We start from the raw sequence: 19,758 nt of genomic DNA, 5'->3' as shown, positions 1-19,758 counted from the left end.
TATTTCTTATATATATATATATATATATATATATGTATATGCATATATATTTGATGTAGATATTCTTTTTTTTTTTTTTTTTTTTTTTTTTTTTTTTCCCCCCTTATGTTACAATTTTAAAAGCCATTCAATTATTTTACCTATAACATACTCGTTTCCAGGTTCCATTGTTATCATGTGATCCATATCATATAAGGTAATGAATTCCTTACGATAATTAATCATTTCCCTATAAAAGTTTTCTACTCCTGTATAGTAGCAGACACAATCATCTTTAGAATGAATAAATAATATAGGAATATCCCTTGGTATATATTCCATATCTATTTTTAAATTATCGATAGCTTTTATTATTTCATATCCAAATCTACATGTTATCCATTTGTGAAATCTGATTTTATCAAATAATATAAGATCATTTACATAAGGATGTTTTGAAAATTTAAATCTTTTTATAAGTCTTCTTTTCGGAAAATGAGTTGATAAAAATTTGGTCAAAGGTAAATATATATGCTTATATTTAAAAGAATTTGTTGAAACTAACTTATCAATTGATATCATACTTGATAATGTAATACATCCATTAATATGTAAATTATTATTAAGATCTTTTGATTTACCTAATAATTCTAATAGCCTTAAAACAATATTTCCACCCATTGATATTCCCATGATATATATTGGTATCTTTTTTTCTCTGTTCACATAGGATTCCATCATCATATTTTCTTCTTCTCTTATTCTACAATATTCACCACTTTCTAAACATACTATATCTTGAATTTTATTCAAATATTGTATAACATCATATACTAAATCATCAAATTCTTTTATATTAGTTTTTAAATTTTCCCATCCTTCAGATTCTCCATGACCTTGTAAATCCAATCCATATACTGAATATCCATTATTATTTAAATTCTCTATCCAACTGTCTTTATATACATAATAATTATTTTCATCTTTTAATATAGCTTTATCATTACTCACTATTTCAGCATTCTGTCTTAAATATTGTAATCTCATATGAGAATTCAAACCATGAATCAATATCAAAATACCTATTGCATTCTTAACTATCCAAGAATATGTCCTAATTAGTAAACCTTCTTTGTTATAAAATGAATCAATTTGAGGAGCCCCATCTACATAATCTTGTGTCTGTAACTTTGTTTCTGGTGATACTTCATTTTCAACCATCATTAGCGGATTAAACTCACTGAAACAAAGAAAAATAAATAAAATGATTATATATACACATACGTTAAAAAAATAAAATAAATAAAAAAAACTGAAATAAGGCTAGGAAGTTGGTCTTTCTATTAAATAAAAAATTTATTATTAAATATAAATATATAAATATGGACATATATATATATATATATATATATATTTTAACAATTATCCCTTATTATTCTTTAATTATAGGAAAGAGTTGAAAAAAAATATATATATTTAAATATGTTAACATATATGTGTATCTATTTGTTAAAATATATTCATATATGTACATTCTTTTTTTTTGTTTTTTTTTCATTTTATGAATATAAATATGAAGAAATAACATTTAATATTTTAAATATTTTCTAAAAACAAACTTTATATTTATATACAATGTACACCTATATGTAATTATACATATTAATTAATAAGTCATATAGAAGACAAATAACAAAGGTTAAAATAAACACATATACTGTATATCATACGTAAGTACATGTATTATATATATATATATATATGTTACTTTTTATTTTTTATCTTATTTTTTTATTTTTATTTTATTTTATTTTATTTTGTCTTCATTATTAAATTTTTTGAGAAACATGTTTAAAAAAAAGTTTTAAAAAAATATTAAAAAAAATGAACAACTATAAAAAATTTTAAAAAAAACAAAATATATATATATAATATATATGTGCAAATATAATAAAAAATGTTAGTACATTATTATTACACTTATATTTTTTGTAGAGGAAATTATTTATCAAACGGTCTTATTATATAAATATATATATATATATATATATATTATGAATAATAGGATAAAGTTTTAGTATAATGTTTCATAGAATTTCTTATATTATATAATACATATTTACTCAAATTTTGTATTTCTTTCATATAACCATCTGTAATTTTTATATTTTTATTTTCTATTTGATATATTAATACATTTTGTATTTCTTCTTGAGATGGTATTATTTTTTCAATATCTTGAATTTCGCTTTTGCAATTTTTTCTAGTTTTCCATATTCCAACTGCTATAGTTCTATTTAAAATACTATCCATATCCTTACCAACTTCATCCCAAATAGTTTTCTTTTTTTCCTTAAAATGACTATTAATACCCATACCAAATATAGCTATTCCAAGAAGGGCACTTAGAGTACCTATAACTGAGTAAACCAATTTTTTCTTTCTTTTTTCGCTTAATAATTTATCTGGAGATTCTTTTAAGAGCATATTTTTTTTTTCTTTTAATTCGTTGCATACATTTCCCCATCCTAATAATCCAATAATTACCATAATGAAAAGAAAAAAATACACTTTTATGACTTTCATTTTATAAAATAGCTATCAAATTATAACATGATTGAAAGGTATATTATGTTCACAGCACATATATATATATATATATATATATTTACATTTATTTATTTTTTTGTTTATAAAATGTTTTCATAAAAAAAAAAATTAATAATAATAAATATATGTTGTAATTTTTATTCCTTTTTCATATCATATATTTGAGAATTAGTAAAAACAACAGATTCTTAATACATAAATTTTATTTAATTCTTATAAAAAAAAAAAAAAATATAAGAAATTTTATTTGATATTATTTATTCATTTTTATTGGCATTTTATTATTTCTTTTTTTTATTCGTTATTATTATTAACCATTATAATGTGGAACATTTATAATTATTATTCAAAATGTTTAATATCAGACATAGATTGCATGCTTATTTATAAATGGACAAAAAAAATTAATCATCAAAAATATAAATATATATATATATATATATATATATATATATATATATATATATATATATATATGTATGTAGAAAGGTAGGAATTTATCAATTTTATAAAAATAAAATTAAAAAAAAAAAAAAAAACAGGATTAATTCTTTATAATTTCTATAAATTTGTTCTAACGAAACCACTTCCCGAACTAATTCCGACATGTAAAAGTTTCAGATTATTTATTAAAATAAAAATATTTATATATAACCATGCACATATATATATATATATATATATATATATTCATTGAAAGATAATTATCAAATTTAAGAATAAAAAATATACTTCTCCTTAATTAATATATATCCATATATATATATTTTTAATTTTCCTTTTTTATTCTTGCATCCAGTTTATATAAATAACATTTTAGCGCATCAAATTTTCAGACACTTATATGAAACCATTAACAGAACAAGACATATTTTTTTTTCATAAGTAGGACACAATATATTTATTAAAGGTTCTCATTTTATTATTTATATTATATATTTATTCATAAGAAAATATAATAGGAATATGTAATTTATGAAAGAAAAAAAAAAATTATACATGCATATTAAAATTTTTTTTTTTTCCCCCATTCAATAAAAATAATAAAAAAGAATAATCTTAAATATTATATAAATATTATATATATATTACAATTTTTTTTGTTTTTTTTTTTTTTTTGAAATACATGCCAAAAAAAAAATAACACTTCTTACAATTAAATATATACATATTTTAAATATATATTTTAAAGGATGTGTTTTTCCCAATATTATATAAAAACATTATTAATCTTTCAATCTTTTTGGAATGTCATTATTATAAATATAAAAAGATATTATATTTTTGGGAACTAATTTTTTATATTATTATTTTATAATTTTTTGTGGAAATTATTTAAATAGTTCATAATATCTTAAATTAGTCATTAATTATATTTTTATATATTGGTTATAGCCTTATGTAATTGTATATTATTAAAATGTACTCATAAAATAATAGGATAAAAGGTATTTTTCTTTTTTTAGTTTTTTTTTTTTGTTTTTCTTTTAAATATTACATTATATAAATATAATAGTACAACATGTATTTATATATATATATATAGTTTTTTATTTTTTTTGAAAATATACTTCTATTATTTATAAATATATATATAATATGTATATAACTGTATGTATTTTTTATATTTATATTTACAGTAATAATTCTGTTCTAAATTTATTCTATATCAAAAATGTACAAATAAGAATTCTAAGAAGGAAGAACCTATTAATAAATATATGTACCCATTTGCATTCAGTATTTTGTGTACTTTTTCTTCAAATTTTTATTTTATAGCTATCCTTCTAAACTTTATTTTATATCTCATTTGTACATAAGTATTTTATTCTTTAATCATATTTTTTTTTATATTTTTTATTTTGTTATGCATAATATTAATGAAATAGGAACAAAACCAAATTAATCAAAATTATTTCTACAAACAAATTTTCTTTTAATTCGTATTAACTTATAATTTAAATAAATATTTTTTTTTTTTTTTTTCCATAAAATATTCTTATAATTATTTCATTTATTTTGATAAAACAATAAAAAAGAGAAAAAGAAATAGAATATAACATATGTCCACCGTTTTCCCATTTTAATTCTTCAATACGGAAAAAAAATATAAAAAATATAAAAATAAAAAAATATATATATATATATTTTTATTTATATCTTTAATTTTAAGTTTCAATAATATTTTCTTCATATTAGGTATTCAATAATTTAAATTTTTCTTTTTTTTTCATATATATATATATATATATATAACATAATTCCGTATGTAGAAATATATCTATATAATACTCTTATATATTTATACAAATTTGGTGCTATTAATTCTTTTTTAATTATAGATAATTATACAAAATGTTTAGCGAAAGTGATAATCAAATAAATATTCAGACTTTACTCAGCCGAGGTACAGAAATGCCAAATTTATTGGATCCCTCTGATACTGATAATAATACATTAAATTTACATATAGCTGGATTTATGATTATATATATATATTTGTTAATATTACTTAGTGCTTTGGTAATATAATTATAGATATTTCTATAAACATATATCTAATTATATTTCCGTTCTCTAAACATCTCAAAATTATAAATAAATATATAAATATATATATGCAGATTTATATATATATATATATATATTTTTTTTAGGTTACCCCTGCAGTAGGCCATGCAATATCAAATAAGGATTTTCGAAATTCATCTACTAAGGCACTGGACAATGATAATGATGAAATAAAAGAAACAGAAGCCGATTCATTTCAAGATATTGAATGTGACTAAAATGACAACATATATACACATATTATAAAATCATATATTTTTTATTCTATAAAAACATGTAGGATATATTACATTATTACGTATCATTCATAAATATGTAACGATAATATTATTCCTTAATTATTTTATTTTTTTTTTTTTTCATTATATATATATCAATAGTGTTTTTAGAAAATGGCATAAAATAATATAATTACATTCATTTAACAATTAACTAATATAAATTCTTTAAGTACTATTTGATAAACTATCACAAAGAAATATATAAATATATATATATATTTATATATATATATATATTACTGTAAATATTAAATTTCTCAAAAAATAAAATTTTTTTCCTTTTCTTAATTAAGAATATTAAAAAAAATATATATATAATATAATAATAAAATACTGAATATATTAAATATTTATCAATTAAAAATAAAAACTTTTAATTTGTATTATTATATATATTTATATTTTTTTTTTTTTTTTTTTTTTTTTTTTTCTCATATTTACAGTCTAATTTTTTTCGGATAATAATTGTACGAAACATTTAAAAAAAAAAATTTTACATACACAAAAATTTGTAAAAACAAAAGTGTGTAACAAATAATAACGTAACGATGACAAAATTTTATGAAAGTTAACTTGAGCAATATACATAATTATGTAGAACTTAAAGAACATATATGTGTATATATTATAATAAATTATCATTATTTTGTATATATATATATATATATATATATATATGTAGAAATACACAGTTAAGGAAATATAAGTACAATGTGTAATATACATTTATAATTACATAAATATATATATATATATATATATATATATATATATTAGTTTTAAATTTATACGTTGTTTATGTTGCTTAATTGTTTTCAAATAATATCCTTTCAGCATCATTTAATAGAATTTCGGTGTTTGTTAATAATTTATGATATGAAGGAAATGTATACCTTTCATATTCTTTTACAAGCATTTCACATTTATGCATTTTTGTTAATATAACATTGATATCAAAAACGAGAGCTATTATTTCAATTTTTGCTATAGCATAACGGTAAAAACTTATCAAACCTTCTTCAGAATGTACACGAGGATAAAAACTTTGTAGACATTTACAACGATCAAGCAAATCATTATACAATGCACTATTGTGTTCAATGAATTCTAAAATATTTATTAAACTGTTTACAGTTCCAGATAAACGTGCTATTTCTTTATAATTATATTTTTGTTTCTTTATTATTTTATCATAAAATGGTTTTACAATAGAAAGACAATAATTTAAGATATAATATGCGCTTTGTAATAAATATTCATCTCGAGGTAATAAGGTACCATTAGATGATATATTATATGTTGCATTACTATAATCCCTACGAATTTTATTTATTATTAATGTAAAATTACCTAATATTTTTCTTATTAAAGAAAATGTTTTTTTTTCTTCATATATTATACTTTTTAATAGTTGTTTTTCACCTCTTGTTAAACTACGAATAAGACTTCTTCTTCTCAAATCTAATAAAATTGCCCTAGTTCTCTTGTTATTTTCTTTTATTAATGGAAATTCATCAGTTGAAAAATCACAAATATCATGCTCATCCCTATCAAAATAATTTTTCTTATATAAATTCAAAAATTTATATAAGTTAAAGTCAGGATAATTATAATTAACATACTTCAAAGTATCTTCACTAAAATATAAATATTTTATCCCTTCTTCCCTAAATATTTTAATAATTTTTTGTAATGTTAAATTCCCTACCTTATGTTCACTTAAAAAACTACTTAAATCTACACATAGAAAATCATCAAAAAATAACATTTCACATGCATATATACTTTCCATTTCTTTTAAATATGGATGTTCAATTCGAAAAGGATTACGAAGATCTTTAAAATTAATCTTTTCACCCTTATATAAAGGATATTTACAACACATTCTTTGAATATCATCTTTTTTACTTATGCCCAAACCTAAATATTCCTCAATCAAAGTAAAATGAAATTTTTGATTAATATCTTTACTTGTTATAATTACATTTCTAAACTCATCCACATCATCGCTACTTATTTCTACTGATGTATCATTAACAATATAAGATAAACTTTCTTCAAATTTATATATGTCTTTTTTCCCTAAATCTCTATTCTTTCTAACTCTTTTTTTTTGTTCTTCCTCGTCATCTTCATCTTCTTCTTCATATTCTTCTTCTAGATCTTCTGGAATATATTCGTGATCTTTTTTATTATGTTTTACACTTCTATCTTGTTTTGGAATAGCTCCTTTAGATGAATCAGAAATAGGCATTACATTATCAGTTGAATGTCCTTCACCTCTACTTCTAGATCTCCATGTTCTAAAACGCGGTATAAAAGATATTTCATCTCGTTTCTCTTCATATTTTCCTTTATAACTATCATCACCATATTTTGAATATTTATATTTTACGTTTTTATATGCTCTTTCTTTTTGTTCTTCTCTTCCTCCAACTGCTCCTAGTACTTTTTCTTCTTCTTCATATTTTCCTCCAACTGCTCCTAGAAATTCTTCTTCTTCTTCTTCATATTTTCCTCTAGCTTTTCCTAGTACTTTTTCATGCACATTTCTTCCTCGAGCAGATCCTATTAATTTTTCTTCGTCTTCATATTTTCTTCTAGCCTCTCTTAGTACTTTTTCATCCACATTTCTTCCTCGATCCGCTCCTACTAATTTCTCTTCTTCTTCATATTTTCTTTGAGAACATCCAAATAAATCATAGTTTCCCCATAAAGGGCGTTCTAATAATTCATGGGTTCCTAATCTCGAAGAATCATATAAGCCATAGTGTCCTAAACTAGAAGTAGGCCACATTTCATAATCTGCCCTTCCAAAAGTCCTCAATATATTTACGTTATCCTTTCTTTCAGTTTCTTTAAACATTTCTCCTTCATCTTTTATTGTTTTTAATAAATCATGTTGTATATTTTCCTCCTTTATTTTCTTATGACTTAATTCTTCATGTTCAATATGTCCATATCCTGGTTTTTGAACACCAAAATATTTGTCTCCTAATTCTTTCTGTAAGTTTTCATAATCTGTTCCTTCCCCTAATTTTCCATATCCTAAATCAATATTTCCCAACAACTGCATCCCTTGAGCTGTTTCCTTTCTTCGTTTTTCGAGTTCATCCAAATTTGATATAGACAAAAGATCTAATTCATCTAGAAGATTAATTATACTATAAGTCTGTTGTTGTTCATTTGGGTTAGTCTCTTCCTTCTGTTGCTTTTCAGCTAGAGATATATTTTTTATATACTTATTCACCTTATTAGGTAGACGAACACAAAATAGAATAAGAAACAACTTTTTTAAATAAGCCATATTTAAGAATATAAAAATAAAATATAGATATATATATATATATATATATATATATATATATATATTTATAACAGAAAAAATAAAATAATTATATAAACAAATAAATGTATTTTTTTATCATAAACAACAAAAAAAAAAGAAAAGAAAAATGAAAACATGTATTAATTCTTCTCAAATATATCTATTCTTATTTATATTTTAATTATTTTCATATGTTATAAACAAATTTTCATAAAAGTATTGAAACAAGGACACAGTGGACATTTTTAACGACAAAAGGACAAAATAATAAGTTGCTTTCAAAGTATATGTAGAAATGAGATGAAAAATTAAAAATAACAAACTTTAAAATAATGGCAAAAAAATACTTTTAATTTATTTTCTCAAAGAATTGTATTAGTTTTTATGTTACACCATTTTAATATATCACATACTATATAAATATATACATATAAAAATATTATATTCTGTATTTCTTTTTTTATTTTTATTATTTTATTTTATATTTTTTTTTTTTTTTTTGGTGCCTTTTTAGGTATGTTTATTTTTATCTATTTATCACGTAGAAATATAATAATTATTATATAAAACACTGGAAAGTTTTTTAATAAGAATATTATTGATTTTAATAAAATTCTACATATTAATAAAAAAATAAAATTAATATATATATTATATATTATATATGTATTTATTTATATTTTACGTTCCTATAACCCAGAATTAATTAAAAATAGTCGGAAATTTAAGAAAAAGAAAAAAATAAAACATCATATATTTATACATATTTTTAATCATATATATGTGACAACAAAAAAAAAAAAAAAAAAAGAAGTTTATGATCTCTAAAGAGGCTTATCATAAGTTTCATAAAATAATAAACAAAGTCCCATATTTTAAATGCAACCGAAAAGGAAATAAAAAATTTGAAGGAGAGAAACATTTTTTTACATCTGCATGAAATAAAAGCTGGCGATTCATTATTAAATAATGACCTCTTTGTAGCATTTAAATAACTTTGTTTTTTTTCATTTTTTTTTTTTTTTTTAAATATACATAAAATATCATTCAAATATATGTTAATAACATATAGACCATTTTGTACAATATATATTTACATTTATATACAAATCCATTCCACCATTTAGTTAATTTATAATATTACATATATATATATATATATATATGTCTTTTCAAAATATATCAATGTATTATACTTTTAAAGTAAAAAAAAAAAAAAAAACAGAGAGATACCATAAGAGGTTTATCCACTTTTGTATTTACAATCATATATATTTTATTCCACAAACTTTTAATGTTACATATTAATAATATAATATATTACGTGGTTTTTTTTTTTTTTTTTAATCCTAATTAAAAAGAAAATATTTTAATTTTAACAAGATTTAAATTGAAACATTTAAGCATATTTTATTTATAGTATTATATTAATTTTTAAAATGGTTTTAAAAGAAAACCATTAACTTTTTTATTTTTATATTCTTATTTTGGTGAATTAAAAAAAAAAAAAAAAAAAAAAGAACCTTACATATATTAAAATTATTTTAAATTTTATTTTTAAATATAATTTTTAATTTATATAATATTTCTTGTTATTTCATAATATATATGTATATATATATATATAATGATATTTTTTATATGTTATATTTCATAAGGAAAAAAAATATATTCATGTAATAATTATAATGAATAATAAAATATGCAAATATCAATTTCCACAATATATAATATATATATTAAATTTTCTTCTTTCTTTTCAAATAAAACTGAAAATGTTTCATACATTACAAAAATAAGAAAAAATAATATATATTTATATATCTATTTAACAAAATTGGAAGAATAAATATATGTGCACATTAATAAAATTTCAAGATTTTTGTATAATTACAACATGGTTTTATATTAATTAAAAATATGAAAAATAATATTACTATATGATAGTAAAAGGATAAAATATAATTCGACCAAATTTGTTTTATAATATGTATATCTATATATATCTAAATATATATATGTATGTATGTATGTATGTGTGCATATATTTCATTCATTTAAGTATGTTACTTCTTCTTCTTCATTATCATTTTTTTTTTTTGGAACAAAACTAATATTCTCTTCATCATTACCATTTTCATCATGATATCTTCTTCGTCTTCTATCAGAACTAACATTATCATAATCACTTTCTTCATCAATATTAATATTCTCATAAATACTGACACATTCTTCTTCATCTGGTTTTTCTTTTTTATTTTTATCATAATCCTCATTATCATTTTCATATGTAGGTTCTTCTTCTATTTTAGCTAACGAACTTAATGGTACGACTCCTGTTCTTTTGAGTTTTTTTTTTCCGCATATAAGTTCCTTTATATGTTGGCCTTCCTAAAAAGTAAAAGTAAAAGATTATATATATATATATATATATATATATATATAATATACAAAAATTTGTATATATTTTACATCGTGTACATATTGTAAATATAGTAGACATGTAATATATATATATTATACATATGTACCTTCTGGCATACCATGGACCAAACAATTCCTAACAAACAAAACATTATAAGAAATACACCTAAGGTAGTTTCAAATCTAGGTCCATTGTTTTCTAATAAATTACATGTTGAATTTGTCATATTTGATGGAACTAATGTTGAATTTCCAGACAACAAATTAATATAAGAAGATTCATTACCACCTTTCGCCATATCCGATACTGTGCTCACTGCTTTTTCTAGTAATGTATTAGTAGTTGCACTTGAAAATACTGTACTTTCAGTTGGTGTAACTCCATCTGAATTAGATAATTGACTTGAACCAAATTGTAATATTTGTGTTAAAAAAGTTCTTAATCTTCTGAAAGCACCTACAAGTACCAAATCATCACCTCTTCCTGTTGAATTGGATAAGGAAGATTGAGTTGGCGTTACTTGAGAAGCAGGAAGTAACGATGAAGCCAATGAAGATCCAGAATTACTTGAATTTAGAACATCTCCAAATTGAGTACTAAGAGGAGTACTTTCAGAAATTAATTGAGCCATTGTTTGTACTGTTGAGCGTAATCCACTAGCCAAAAGTGAATTTGATGTTGAACTTGGTTCTGCCATATTTATTCTCAGTGAAAATATATAAAATATGAAATTTTGATAAATTTATTTTAAAAAAAATAATATAATATAATAAAAAATATTAATAAATTAATACATATACATATATATATATATATATATATATATTCCTTTTATGAAATAATTTTTAAATAGGTTAATGCATCATAGCTTTTATCTTATCCTACTTATATTTCAAAATCAAAAATATAACAATTAAAAATTAATTCAGGATCATATATAAAAGGTTGTCTTTATTATTATATAGAATTACAAAATTTTCAAAAAAAGAGCTTAAGAAAAAATAAAACTATTTTTCTGTATAAAGTGTAAAGAATATTTTTATATATATAACAAAATTTGACTACTTATATATAAGAAAAGAGAAAAAATAAAATAAAATAAAATGTATATATTAAATCATGAACATAGTATATATAAAAAAAAAAAAATTACAATAGTTCAACATTCGTACAGTACAGGTTATATTCTACATATTATATTTATTACTATTTTATATATGTTCTTATTTTATTGTTGTTTTATAGAAATAGTAAAAATTTAAATGACAAAAACGATTGAACAATAATGAAAAATTAATAGCAAAATTTGAAAGGTGTATAAAAATATGTTAAATATGTGAAATGTATGTAATAAGATATATACTTTTAAAATATTATGTATAATGGAGAATTATTAAAAAAATAAAACAAAATAAAATAAATAAAAATTATATAAAATCAAATAGAATAATAAATATCAAAATGTTTTCATAGAATCATTATTAATTTGGAAAGAAATGTTAATATATATAATATATATATATTCTTAAATATTATCGTTTTTTGTTTTATTATATCTCTTTTTCTAAACTATTTATATCTATATTTTAAAACACATAAGAACTTCCTACAAAATAGATAATAGTCCATTTTGAATGTTTAATATTTTCATGTTTTCAAAATGAAAACATAAATTATATAGTTCTTTATATTATATATTTTTATGTATAATACTTATTTTTTTAATTTTTAATGTATATTTTTATATAGGAGTCCTAATTTGGACAATCACAAAATATAGATAATAATAATAAAAAATCTACTAGAACAATTCGATGAGCAAGAACTTAATAATGGATTAAAAAAATATATGTGTATACTCCTCACTCTTTTTATCTTTTTTAAGTTAAAAAGTCCACTAAATATGTAAAAATATTTATCTTTTTAATTTATCAAATATTTTAAAATAATGTTTAAAAAAAAAAAAAATTCACCTTTCATTCACATCATTTTAACATATAAAAATATATAAAAAAAATATGAATAATATATATGTACATATATATGTATAAATTACCATATTTATTTTTATTCACACTTTTGTACTATTAATACAATATTGTTACAAAAATGTTGTAATTTTGAGAAAAAAAAAATTAAAAATAAATTAAAATTAAAATTAAAATATTGTACATGATCACATAAAAAAATAATATTAATCAAATATATTTATTTACTTACAATTCAAAAATTATTATTTATTATTACAAATAACTTTTTCATTAATATTAAAAAAAAAATATATTCTCAAAATATGTATAAATTGTAGAATTTGAAAATATTACAATTCTATGAATTTTCCTCTTCTTATTTATTTTGTAATATATATATTATATATATATATTTTTTGTTATATGATTGGCTTATTTTTAAAATCAAACCAGTTGACGGTTTTATCGAATTTTTTCATTTTTGATTTTAAATAATAAGGACAAACAGTAATATCTAGATCTATGTTATCATTCTTAGTAATATTATCATCACATTGTTCACATATGTCATAACCTAACATATTGATCGCTTTTTTATTTAAAAATTTTGGAGAACAAAATAAATTTTTCTGTATGTAACTATATTCGAAAATTAAGTTTTGTATTTTTTCTTTAAATTCTAAAATATCATCCATTGATAAATATTCTAAATAATGGTGTAAATGAGCTTTCCTTTTAAATAATTTATTAAATCTTTCTAGTATTTGTAGAAATGTATTTCTTATTTCACAAGAATTTATTAAACATAATAAACTATATGGTTGATTTAAAGGGGACACATTACAGATGCCAATTTTTGTGGCATCCTTATTGTATTTTAAAATATTTAAATTATTTTTAATTAACAAAACATTCTTGGTGACATCAGATATGTTTATATTACCCCTTACTAGAAATGCCATAGATAAACTAAGTCCATCTTTAGGATTAGCAATAAGCATTTGATTATTATGACTTAACACATTTTTAAACAAATGATCAAATGTTCTTATACTTTCTGATTCTATACATGGACTTAAAGAGGAAAGTAAAAAATTAAAGAATGGATAAGGTATTAAATTAGTACATATTTCATTTATATCAACATTTAAAGAACCTTCAAACCTCATTGAGCTAGTTAAATTTAATATTACATTAGCAACAATATTATTCATCTTTGAATAATCATTTTTAACAATAGGTACATTTTTGTCATTAATATTATTAATATTGTTATTTTTTATATTTTTGTCAAATTCTCTTAATTTTTTACTATTTAAAATATTTAACAGAGCATCATTAGAAACTGGTAATACACAATTAGAAAATTCATGAATTTTAGTTAGAGCAAAAAAACTATTATATGGAGATGTAATAACATCATCACATACTGAAGGGAAAACACAATTACTAAATTTTATTTGTCGAAATGTATCAGATAACATTTCTAAAATATAGGAACCTAATCCAGAACCTGTTCCTCCTCCTAAAGATGAAGTAATATAAAATGATTGTAAAGAATCACACTTTTCTACATTTCTTCTTATAATATTATCAATAATATTTTCATACATTTTACCATAATACATATATCCTTGAGACCAATTATTACCTGCACCTGATTGCTGTGTAAAAATATTATTTTCATCAATATAAGGAGAAATAACACTTTTCATAATTTCATTTGCTACTCCTGTTTCCGTATCTATCAATATAGCACGAGCTTTTAAATTCTCTTTAGGACTACAATCACTTTTTCCATTTAATTCTTCAAAAAAAAAAGAAGACATGGAATCGTTTAAAAATATATTTCTATTCAAGCATTCTTTCTTATCATTCAGTTTTTTATTTAATTGTTCTTTTATGGCAACAGACCAAAACTCATGTCCTAATTGATTCCCACATTGTCCCACATGCAAAAATATTATTTCTCTAACCATAAAAGAAAGAAAAAGAAGAAACAGACAGAGATAAATGAAGAAAAATAAGTACACTAATATGATTTATATTATATATATTATATATATATGTATATTTATATTTATATATTTGTGTGTGCCTATTATAATATATATATATATATATATATATATATATATATATATTTATTTATTTATTTATTTATTTATTTATATAAAACAAGAAAGGTATTTAATATATATATTACATTTATTATAAATTTAGGAAAAAAAACAATTAAGGACCGGGAAATAATTTTATGGGAAAATTTTCCATTTTACATAATTTTTATATATTAAAAGAAAAAAATATATAAAATTAAAAAGACACATTTAATTTAACGAAATAAGGAAATATACAATATATATATATATATATATATATATGTTTTTATTTTATTTTATTTTATTTTATTTATAATATCAGTCTTTGTTGCATTTTATGAAAGATTTAATTAAAAAAAAAATAAGACCCAAAGAATATTGAAAATATTTAATTATTTATGACTTCATTTTTACACGTTTATATAATTATATATTTCCCTCAATAAAGAAAAAATTATTTCTTCTTTTTTATACATAAATACATATATATAGCATTATATATTATAATTTTACAGATATTTATTTTTATTACACTTTTATATATAATCTTCAAATATAGAAAAAAAAAAGAACACCATTTCAAACAAAAACTTCTCAAATATATTGATAATTTTTCTTTCCTTTTTTCTTATGAATTTTTAATTTGTTTTTTTCCTTTTTATTAATTTTTACATATTTTTAGAAAATATTAAAAATAAAAAAATATATATTTATTCTAAAATTATTATATATATTATAACATATTGAATGAATATTTAATTTTTTTTTGCAAAAATTTTGTTATTTTACAATAAATTTTAAATGTATCATTTTTTTATTTATTTTTTATACATATAATTTAAAAAATTATATTTAAAAATTTTTCAAAAACAATTATATAAAAAAAATTTTTTTTTTTTTTTTTTTTTTTTGTTGTTTATTAATTTTTACTTTCTATAATTCATGTTTAGTACATAAAATTACAGCAACTAAAATTTTCCCCTTCCTTTTTTCTTTTTTTTTTTAATTCTGTATTCAAAAGGAAAGAGGGAAAAAATTAATATAATATATATATATAAATATATATATAATTATATAATATATATATATTTTTAATTTTATATATTTTTTTATATGTAATGATTATAATTATTTGAACATATTATATTTATATAATAATTAATACTTCATATATATTTATATATATATTTTTTTATACTTATAAATATTTTCTTATTAAAAATATACTGTATTATATATATATATATATATATATATATTATTATATAAAAATAATATATTTTTTCTTATATTTTATAATCTTTCTCCTCATTTTTTCTTGTAACCTTTTTTTTTAATATATATTTATAAAACCAATATATATTTTATTTATAATACTAATATTTGTTATATGTTATATTATTAAATATTTATATATATATATTTTATAATATATATTTTTTTTTATTTTTAAAATTCACTAATAAAAGAAAAAATATATATATATATTTATGTATTATATTCAAATTATCAATATATTTATTTATTTATATATCTATAATATATTTCTTTCGTGTTTTTCTTTTCTTTTTATTTTATTTACTTTTTTTTTGGAAGATTTAGAAATATATAAAATGTTATATTAATAATAATATTAATATCATTGTAGTATTTTAAAATCGTCTTCCAAAAAAAAATAAAATAAAATAAAATACATTATAACCAAAATGTTGAAAAACAACAGAAGAGAAAAGCACAAAAGGACAAAAAAAATTTTGAATTCTTTAAAGGATTTTGTATTATAAAATAATATATATATATATAATATATTCTTGTGATATTTTTTGTCAAAAAAAAAAATAAAATGTAATAAAATTAATTAAAAATATAATGAACCTTTTTAATTGTGAATACATATAATCTTATATTATATAATAATATTACATATTATTTATAAAACCATCTACTTTTTTTTAACTTATTTTATGCTATTTTTAATTTTTTAATTCTTTTTTTTGTGTGTGATAATATTATATAGGATATTATCTTACAAATATATTAAAATATTATTTCTTTATTTATGAAGAATTAAAAAAAAAAAAAAAAAAAAAAAAAAAAAATATTTGAATAAGATTTATAAATATTAATGTTCGTCTTATCTTATACATAAAAGAATATGTTGTAATTCCAAAAATATTATACATATATATATATATATATATATATATATATATATATATATTTATTTATTTATATTTGCAAATAATATACAATATATATTTTTTTTTATTTTTATTTTTACAAAATGAATATAAGCAAAATAAAATATGACGAGATAGAAGAAGTTAAGAGCAAGAATGAAGTACTCACAAATTTATTAAATAAGCTAATAGCTTTTGACAAGAAAAGGATATTTTTATATCCTGTGAATGTACAATTAGTACCTGATTATTTGAATGTCATAAAAGAACCTATGGATTTTACTACAATGAAACAGAAACTACAGAATTTTAAATATAAAAGTTTTCAAGAGTTTGAAAATGATATTCTTTTAATTATTAATAATTGTTATACTTATAATGATCCAAGTACAATATATTATAAATTTGCTGAAGATATGGATACGTATTATAAAAAATTAAATATTAAAATGCAAACAAAATATATGAACATACATTTATTTTATCATAAAGATGATAAAGAAGCTTTAAATATTATACAATATAATGCAACCTTAAGTACTACTATGAAAAGAAATTCCTTAAAAGAAAATAAAAAAATCGAAAAACCAAGAAAATCTGGAAGGGTTGGTAGACCATCTAAAATAGATAAACATTTTCATAAACAGAAATTAGATAATAATCAAAAAGAATATAATAAAAAAGGTGCTTTAAAAAAAAATCATGATAATAAAAGAAAGCAAGCATCAAATCAAAAACATAATAAAAATTTGATGAATGATAAAGAATTTAATAACAATAATATGAATATTAGTAATTTTATGTTTGCTCATCAATACATAGGTACTTTAGAACATATATTAGATGAAGAACAGTTTCATTCTTTTTTAAAAAAATTATTAAATTGTAATGAAAAGTCAGAAGATGTTTTTTATTTATTAATAAATGCATTATTAGATCAAAAAAGTAAAATGCCACTTCTTTCTAATTACACAAATATAAGTAAATCATTATATCAAATATTTATTGAAGATTCTATATGTTATGATTATAACCTTAAAAATGATTCTTTATTAGATAATAATAACCATGAAAAGTATAATGATCCAATATCCTTAAATACAAAACAAAAAGAATATTCATTTGATACACTCAAAAATGATTCAACATATTATAAAAGTTCAAAGATTATGTTCGAATATGAACAAAATGGTGACATAAATAATAAGAGTTCACCTAATAAAAGTACAATCCAAAATTTGCATATAAATAATAACAACAATAATAATAATAATATAGAACAACTACAACTTAATAATAATACTCAACATTCCAATGAAGGATTGGATATTAAAGAAAAAAGAGAAGACCCCAATCTCGAAGATACACATAACCATTTAATTGAAAACGGCATAGTTGATGAATTTAAAAATATTATTGATAAAAAAAATAAAGAGTCCAAAGAAATTATAACATGTAATATTGATGAGGATGAAATGACCATGAATCTTTTAAATTATAAAAAGAGTGTAGAAAATTTTATCGGAGATTATAATTTAGATACATTTATTAATATATTCCCAAATATACATAATATATTAGATAATACAGAATCTAAAATTTTACATTATTCTCCCTTTAATGATTTAAGAATGTTCGGATTAGATATACAAGATTTTGATGATTTTAATAAAAACATTGTATATAATAATGATTTCTTATTAGGCATAGGAAGATTCCATATAAAAAATATATTATCATTAGACAAAAATCTATCCAAAATTTTATTTAATGAACAAAATGATTCACAATTTTCTAACAAATTAAAAACATATTTATTAAATAATAAACATAAAAAAGAACAAAAGAAATTAATTAATAAAAATGATACCAATATGATCATAGAAGAAAACATACAAACAAATCATAATAATAATGATGCTAAAATAGATGGTGTGTCAAATATATATGATTCCTTAAACATAAATCAAGATAACACATATAATAATAATAATAATAATAATGATAATAATAATATTCAAGTAAATGGAGATTCTATAGATAATGTTATAAGTGATTCCAAAAATATTATAAATAATAATATATCTAATATGGAACAATTTTCAGGTTGTTTAAGTGACAGCACTTTTAGTGATTCATCATCAGATGGAGAAAATATAAATATGCAGAACTTTTTAAATACATACAATTCCTTTGATAAGGAATTTTTATATAATAACAAAATTAATGTTTTAGCAAATTATATAAATAATGATGATTTTAAATTTATTAAATAAAAAATGTCTATACATTTAAATAAATGAAGAATTTTT

At 19.0% G+C, this 19,758-nt stretch overlaps 7 protein-coding genes across 7 annotated transcripts; 2 read left to right on the top strand and 5 right to left on the bottom strand.

The window, feature by feature from the left end:
• Positions 1-108: 108 nt before the first annotated feature.
• Positions 109-1,203, bottom strand: PADL01_1476000 (lysophospholipase,putative; the record flags this gene model as incomplete). Its single annotated transcript, XM_028685075.1, has 1 exon — positions 109-1,203. One exon carries the CDS (start codon positions 1,201-1,203, stop codon positions 109-111), a length of 1,095 nt encoding a protein of 364 aa, XP_028541090.1.
• Positions 1,204-2,031: 828 nt separating this feature from the next.
• Positions 2,032-2,565, bottom strand: PADL01_1475900 (early transcribed membrane protein 14.2; the record flags this gene model as incomplete). The annotated part of the gene is made up of 1 exon (XM_028685074.1): positions 2,032-2,565. One exon carries the CDS (start codon positions 2,563-2,565, stop codon positions 2,032-2,034), a length of 534 nt encoding a protein of 177 aa, XP_028541089.1.
• Positions 2,566-4,944: 2,379 nt separating this feature from the next.
• Positions 4,945-5,378, top strand: PADL01_1475800 (conserved Plasmodium protein, unknown function; the record flags this gene model as incomplete). The annotated part of the gene is made up of 2 exons (XM_028685073.1): positions 4,945-5,112; positions 5,247-5,378. 2 exons carry the CDS (start codon positions 4,945-4,947, stop codon positions 5,376-5,378), a joined length of 300 nt encoding a protein of 99 aa, XP_028541088.1.
• Positions 5,379-6,246: 868 nt separating this feature from the next.
• On the bottom strand, positions 6,247-8,748 carry PADL01_1475700 (conserved Plasmodium protein, unknown function; the record flags this gene model as incomplete). Its single annotated transcript, XM_028685072.1, has 1 exon — positions 6,247-8,748. One exon carries the CDS (start codon positions 8,746-8,748, stop codon positions 6,247-6,249), a length of 2,502 nt encoding a protein of 833 aa, XP_028541087.1.
• Positions 8,749-10,818: 2,070 nt separating this feature from the next.
• PADL01_1475600 (conserved Plasmodium protein, unknown function) lies at positions 10,819-11,891 on the bottom strand (the record flags this gene model as incomplete). Its single annotated transcript, XM_028685071.1, has 2 exons — positions 10,819-11,160; positions 11,301-11,891. 2 exons carry the CDS (start codon positions 11,889-11,891, stop codon positions 10,819-10,821), a joined length of 933 nt encoding a protein of 310 aa, XP_028541086.1.
• A 1,692-nt stretch (positions 11,892-13,583) lies between these two features.
• Positions 13,584-15,143, bottom strand: PADL01_1475500 (tubulin epsilon chain, putative; the record flags this gene model as incomplete). The annotated part of the gene is made up of 1 exon (XM_028685070.1): positions 13,584-15,143. The coding sequence occupies one exon, from the start codon at positions 15,141-15,143 to the stop codon at positions 13,584-13,586; it is 1,560 nt and encodes a 519-aa protein (XP_028541085.1).
• A 2,407-nt stretch (positions 15,144-17,550) lies between these two features.
• On the top strand, positions 17,551-19,722 carry PADL01_1475400 (bromodomain protein, putative; the record flags this gene model as incomplete). Its single annotated transcript, XM_028685068.1, has 1 exon — positions 17,551-19,722. The coding sequence occupies one exon, from the start codon at positions 17,551-17,553 to the stop codon at positions 19,720-19,722; it is 2,172 nt and encodes a 723-aa protein (XP_028541084.1).
• Between the last annotated feature and the right edge of the window lie 36 nt (positions 19,723-19,758).

This window comes from Plasmodium sp. gorilla clade G2 (genome assembly GCF_900097015.1).
Source record: "Plasmodium sp. gorilla clade G2 genome assembly, chromosome: 14".
Lineage (NCBI taxonomy): Eukaryota > Apicomplexa > Aconoidasida > Haemosporida > Plasmodiidae > Plasmodium > Plasmodium adleri (nom. inval.).
Note: the sequence above shows the minus strand (reverse complement) of the source record. Positions and strands in the feature narration are given on the sequence as shown.